This window comes from Atta cephalotes, assembly GCF_000143395.1.
Source record: "Atta cephalotes unplaced genomic scaffold scaffold00052, whole genome shotgun sequence".
NCBI lineage: Eukaryota > Metazoa > Arthropoda > Insecta > Hymenoptera > Formicidae > Atta > Atta cephalotes.
Genome location: NW_012130116.1, coordinates 1,776,369 through 1,782,314, shown reverse-complemented (window position 1 = coordinate 1,782,314; position 5,946 = coordinate 1,776,369). Strand labels below are relative to the sequence as shown.

Here is a 5,946-nt window from a genome sequence, read left to right as displayed (position 1 = left end):
CTACTTAGTAGTAGTATAATAATAACATATATATATATATATATATATATATATATATATATATAATTAAAATTTTAATTCCAAATACAGAATAGAAATACAAGATTCTACCGAAATCACGTTTATCACGCAATCACAATCGATTGTAATAATATATATATATATATACACACACACACACACGCGAAATAAAAGGTAACTTTTTAACACTTCATTCAGTTCTTTACAACATAGCTAATAATATGTAAATAAAATCTACTAGAGCAAATGTTAGTCATATCGGAACAAAACCGGTTATTTATAGTCCAGTTTAAATTAGACTATAATGGAACAAATAACGGGATTAATTTCGAAAATTTTCGGACTTGATGTCGACTTTCTTTTTGGTGTAAAATAAAGCTTTTCTGTGCTTCACATATACGACATATTATTTATTACAAAAATATCTTTTCGATGTAAAATAAAAAAATTTTAATCATGGTCTTTTTAAGACTATACAGCTGTACACATAACGTGTGCTGTTCTGCATCACTTTTAAGAGATTTGTCGGAGGAAACCCAGATAAACCATTTAAAATACGTGAAGCTATGGCCTTTATAAACATGAATATATCATCGAATGTAATGTGGCAAAAAATCTGTGTTTATCGAAAAACTCTCTGAATTAATAATGCTCACGGTGCAATAGTTGAAGTGAAACAAACTATATTTATTACACTTTAATTTATTGCATCGATATACACTAGTTTAGGGAATTTATCGATAAAGAACAGACTTAAAATAATAAATTTATACCATAAATAATTGTATCAAGTTTTAAAACTTTCGAAATTATTCCTATTCTGCCCTATTATAAACTATTAACGCGCGCGCTTAAACAAATGGCGTTGCCAATTCAATTATACAAATTCAATAACGCATTTGACAACAACAAATGTAACAAAACAGAGTAATGTAACAAAGCAAATATACAATTCATTAATTTGCGATGATTATAAGATAAATAAATTTTCTCAATTCTCAATTCTTTAATACATTATCACGCGTATATTCCGAATAAAGTTTCAGTTATTTCAAAAATTGATCGACGAAATAACTTGTCATGATATGACATCTATTTCCATTTCACGCATATACTGCGTCGTTTACTATTCTATTTGAATTGCTATAGTGCACTATTCTATCTTTTTACAAGCAACCTTGCATCCGGAGTTAAACATTTACTCCAATTTTTATTATATGTACGTAACATGTAATAATGCAATACTTCTCATAAAAAATCGTAAGCCTTAGTTCGAACAAGGTCATTTGTAATTACAGGATGGATAATTTTTGTTACTGAAACGCGTTAATAAACCTGTTCCTAATATAAAAATTTACATTTACATTCTCTATCTGCATAAATGTCATTGTGAATACATTTTAATTTAAATACTTTTAATAATAGATTCAATAATATTTTCTGGAAAACAAGCAATTATATTTTGTGTCTTTCAAATTTTTTGTTTTTTTTCCAAGAAGAAACAGGTTTCTTAACTATTTTCTTAAAACGATTCTCTTTATACTTTAAGAGCAGCTTTGGGAGACCAATGGTGAAAACGGGCGGGTCCTGCGGGATAAGAAGGTTGATGTACCCACTTATTCCCTCGGTGTCCTATAAAAGGTGGTGGAGAAGGACCACCGAGAAAATGTGGGGGCATTATATTGTACCATGGCTGGCTGATTGGATGAGGGCCGTAACCCATACTGAAGGAATGGCCAAACCACGAACGATTTCTGTTCAGATGCAACCTAGGACTGTTCAAGTTGCGTCTCTTACCTGTACCGTTATTGCTATGCTGTTGATTTTGATTAGCGATGCTTAATGGTTTTGATTTCGATTGTTGTTGTTCTGTACTTGCGGTTAGAGGGGATTTCTGAAATTATAATACATCAAAATTATTTTATATATTTTAGAAATATTACATCGAATATAGAGTTAGATTGGACATAAAAAACAATGAAGATAAAAATAGAATGATAAATAGCAAATAAATAAAATTAATAATATAATACTAGTAAGGTTTATGCAAAAACATATAGACTATTTTTAGAATAATTTCCAATGCCGAACTCGAATCTGCTATCGAAATATTTCCATTGGATCAGGTTTCTAAGATACAAAAGACAATTTTTTCAATATAGTAAAATTTTATTAAAATCAAAAGACAAATCAGAAAAACTAAAACGTTTAATTTTTGTTTTTTTTTTATATTGATTTTTATATTGACTTTGGATTGATTTCACTTGCCTTGCTCATCACTTGTCGCACTCAAATTATTCGTAAAGAAATGTTATAGTTTAAAAATTGATATGTTACAGCTTAAAAATGACATGCTATTTTAAAAATTCGACCTGATATAAGTTTTCTGGAGACAGATTCAAATTCAGCATTCTAAAATATGTTTAAAAAATTGTTTCCTTTCTTGATATATTAAAAATTATTCAAAATTTGTAAAGCGGTAATTATTTCAAAAACTATATAATAAACTATATAATAAATAATTTTAATTCAATTTGTTTTGTAAATTGATAATTTTATAACCTATTTGGCATATCAATTTATGATAAGTAGATCGAACAGATGTTTTATAAATTACCTATTTTTCAAACATTTTGCACGATTGAAAAAATATATAACAAACAAAGATTAATACTCGTATTTATAGTCAGACCTTATATTTAAGACTTCCTTAAATTTATCTTCAGATACTCTGCGAATGATTTCATTGGCCGAGCATCTAAAGATAAATTTAAGGAAGCCTTAAGTACAAAGTCTGATTATGAATACGGGCAAGATAATTTATAAATTGATGAAACTAAATATTTCTGAGACAATTTTTCTAAATACACATTTATAAAAATTCTTTCGTTTACTCTATTAAATTTAGATTCATATTTGCTCGCATAAATATTGTAAATTCAATCTTTTAATGTATCAATACTCACTTGTATCTTGATAGACCCCATGTGAGCTGGCTTATTCTCGTTCTCTATGTTCTCATTATGCTCGGCTTGAAAAATGGGTACGGTATTTTCTTTATCATCGAATGATGCCAGCGTACAGTATGACCCCTTGCTCTCGCCAAATCGACAGCAGACTTCGTTGGGATCAACCCACAGCGTCAATTCCACCGGCAATGCCAGATCCTCGTACTTGACACCAGCCGCGTTCGCAGCACTTTCCAGGGTTGCGTCTCGACGATTGTGGCCATTGACACGAATGCAACGATAGCCCTGGCCTTTAAACGGTTTATCGGGAAACCAATGATTTTTGAAACGTTCCGTCAGCAGTTCGACCAGGTGTCGCTTGAAGCATTCCAATTGATCGGGACTAAATTTTTCGCTTTTTTCGATCAGATTTACTAAGAACAGTACCGCCGCCTTGATCTCGTTGAGCATTTTGTCGCTGTTGCACACCCGGATTACAGGCCTGGACGCACCTCTCGCGATACCACAGTAGCAAGCTCTTGGAAACTAAAGTACCATTCGCCCAAGTCACGGTGGAGCACATAGAGCCCTTCTGCACCGTTGCAACGCTTGAATTTCTCAAGATCTATGTTTCGGGCGTGAATGGTTGGGATCTTGGCTGCACAATTTTTGTCACTGTATAATTTTGTGTATATTACGTAATCCGTGTATTCTGCTAATGCTGCTACAATCTGTGCACAAACAGAAAAAAAAAGAAAATATTAACCGATTGTATAATGTATCTCAATACTTTGTCTTAAGATTTTTGGAGGCTTATCGAACTGGAATGTAGAATCCAATGCAGATCAAAGATTTCTTGCTCCATAGTAAAAAGAGATATGACGTATAGATAAGCTCACTTCCCACCAACTTTAGCTTTCGTGGCAGTAAACGTGGCGATATAAATTACTTTTCATTTTTACACAAATGATATTGAATTTTAAATTATGTATTTCGTAGTTTTAAATAAGTCATAATATTTTACAGATAATGACGTCATTATTTATTTTAGTGACAACGTTATCTCATAACACATACCATACAAATTTATAAAGCTTACTTTTAATGTAAGATAACAAAAGATTCAGGCTTGTGCAGATTGTAAATAAAAACTCAATTGAATCACTTTATTAAAATGAAAAAGAATGTGCATTCAATCGAGTTACGACGTCAGAAATAAGAACTGAGATTTGATGTAAATGGAAAAAAATTATAAATATGATTCAACATTCTTAATTGGAAAGTAAATTCCACCTTCCAAGCCGACCCATCTGGTAATGTTCTACATTAGCACGTGGAACCGGAGCACGAGGTATGCTCCACTTTCCAGCATTACGAAAACAAGCCGCACTCCAAAACACAGTTCGCGTCTCGATGCTTTCGACGCGACACGCAGCCACGTGTCTGATCGACGACGTGCCGAGATCGACGTAACCGATGTCGCGCGATCGAGGACATTGTTGCGTCATCCGCGCCAGCACGGAGAATCGGGGGCGCAATATGTTATACACGCGAGTCAGGTTATGCAGTTACAATGGCTAGGCAGGTTAGGGAGATGCGAGAACACGGAACAGCTTGCATCGCCAATTACGGACGTTTCCCCGGCGACGTCGCGAGGCGGCACGAGCACGACTCGTGACCAGGTCACCGACAGATCGTTACCATCCTCGTGTCAAATAGCTGCCGTTTAAAATACGTGCGACGTATGCATCTCGTCACCGTAGACAGATCACGCCTCATGAATATATACTCGATCGCGGAAATGCTGTGCGCGAGACAGTGATACGGAATCCTGCATCGCAGAATCCGATATCATGATTGATAATAACGTTAAACTGATCTTACGGGTAGATGACGACGAAGATTCGTTGCGTTGCCAGCGAAGCTACAGCCACTACGTCTTCTCTCTTTCTACAAGTAAACGTACTCGACCTAACACGTGTTACGTTGCACCCGTGATCATAGAACGTGCTCCTGACGTAGACGTTCGTCCTTCGTGGTTGTTTATTCACAAATAAAGCTGACTTTTCATGTGCGGTACGCTGCGGTAGCAAAATATTTGGTTGGGTGATCTAAAGGTACATTCACATGCAAACGTCAAGCGTCAAGTAGCGGAAACCAATTACAATTAGCTGAGCAGTGATGTATTTTTTAGCCCGGATCTTCATACAAGCAACAGAACTTTGATATCAAACACTGATTGGTGAAAATCGAACGGATGATGGAGATAAATTTTATCATTACAACTAATCAGTGCTCTTTGTGTTGTCTTTGTGTTATGTCTGTCGTCTCTATAAAGCGCTGTTGTCTCTATGAGAATCCGGGGTAAAAAATATTGTTTACGCCACTATAAAAATCGCCTCGTTGATTGGTTGCTGCTTCCGCTGCTTGAAGCTTGCTCCGAATGCACTTTAAAACAAGTATTACAATTATGTCTAGTTCAGATGCAGCAAGCTTCAAGCAGCAACCAATCAACGAGACGATGTTTACAATGGCATAAAAAATATCGCCTCGTTGATTGATTGTTGCTCCGCTACTTATCTAATAAGTTTTCGGCCCGACCGGGAATCGATTCTGTATTTTGAAATGAGATGAAAATTACGAAAGTGAGTGAGTCTTTACTAGAATACTAATAATTTCATTGTCAACATCTAGTAAATTTGCTAGTAAATTTGGTCATTTTTATAATTTTCACCTTGTTTGAAAATACAGAATCGATCCCCAAGTTTGCACCAACTTGAGTTAGAAAATGCTTCGCTATTAGCTAACGTTACACGCTCTACCAATAGGAGAGCACGAAACATTATTATTTCAACCTAAGTTAATGCAAACTCGGTCGAGCCGAAAAAACGCTATAAATTTGAAACAAGTTGCTATTAATTGTGAACATAACAGAAAAGGACAAAAGGAACACAATAGAAAAATAAATATGATTGTA

The 5,946-nt window shown here is 34.5% G+C and overlaps 1 protein-coding gene across 1 annotated transcript; it reads right to left on the bottom strand.

Annotated features, from left to right (window-relative positions):
- Positions 1 to 1,558: 1,558 nt before the first annotated feature.
- Positions 1,559 to 3,440, bottom strand: LOC105623083 (protein BTG3-like). Its single transcript, XM_012204483.1, has 2 exons — positions 2,988 to 3,440; positions 1,559 to 1,915 (listed from the first exon to the last, which is right to left on the bottom strand). Exons 1-2 carry the CDS (start codon positions 3,438 to 3,440, stop codon positions 1,559 to 1,561), a joined length of 810 nt encoding a protein of 269 aa, XP_012059873.1.
- Positions 3,441 to 5,946: the final 2,506 nt, after the last annotated feature.

What these genes read in the sequence shown, in the direction of transcription:
- LOC105623083 (XM_012204483.1), bottom strand. Translation starts at nt 3,440, where the DNA reads ATGCTCAACGAGATCAAGGCGGCGGTACTGTTCTTAGTAAATCTGATC. An exon ending in TGGGGTCTATCAAGATACAA is followed by an intron (nt 1,916 to 2,987) that starts GTGAGTATTGAT and finishes TTATAATTTCAG; the next exon opens with AAATCCCCTCTAACCGCAAG.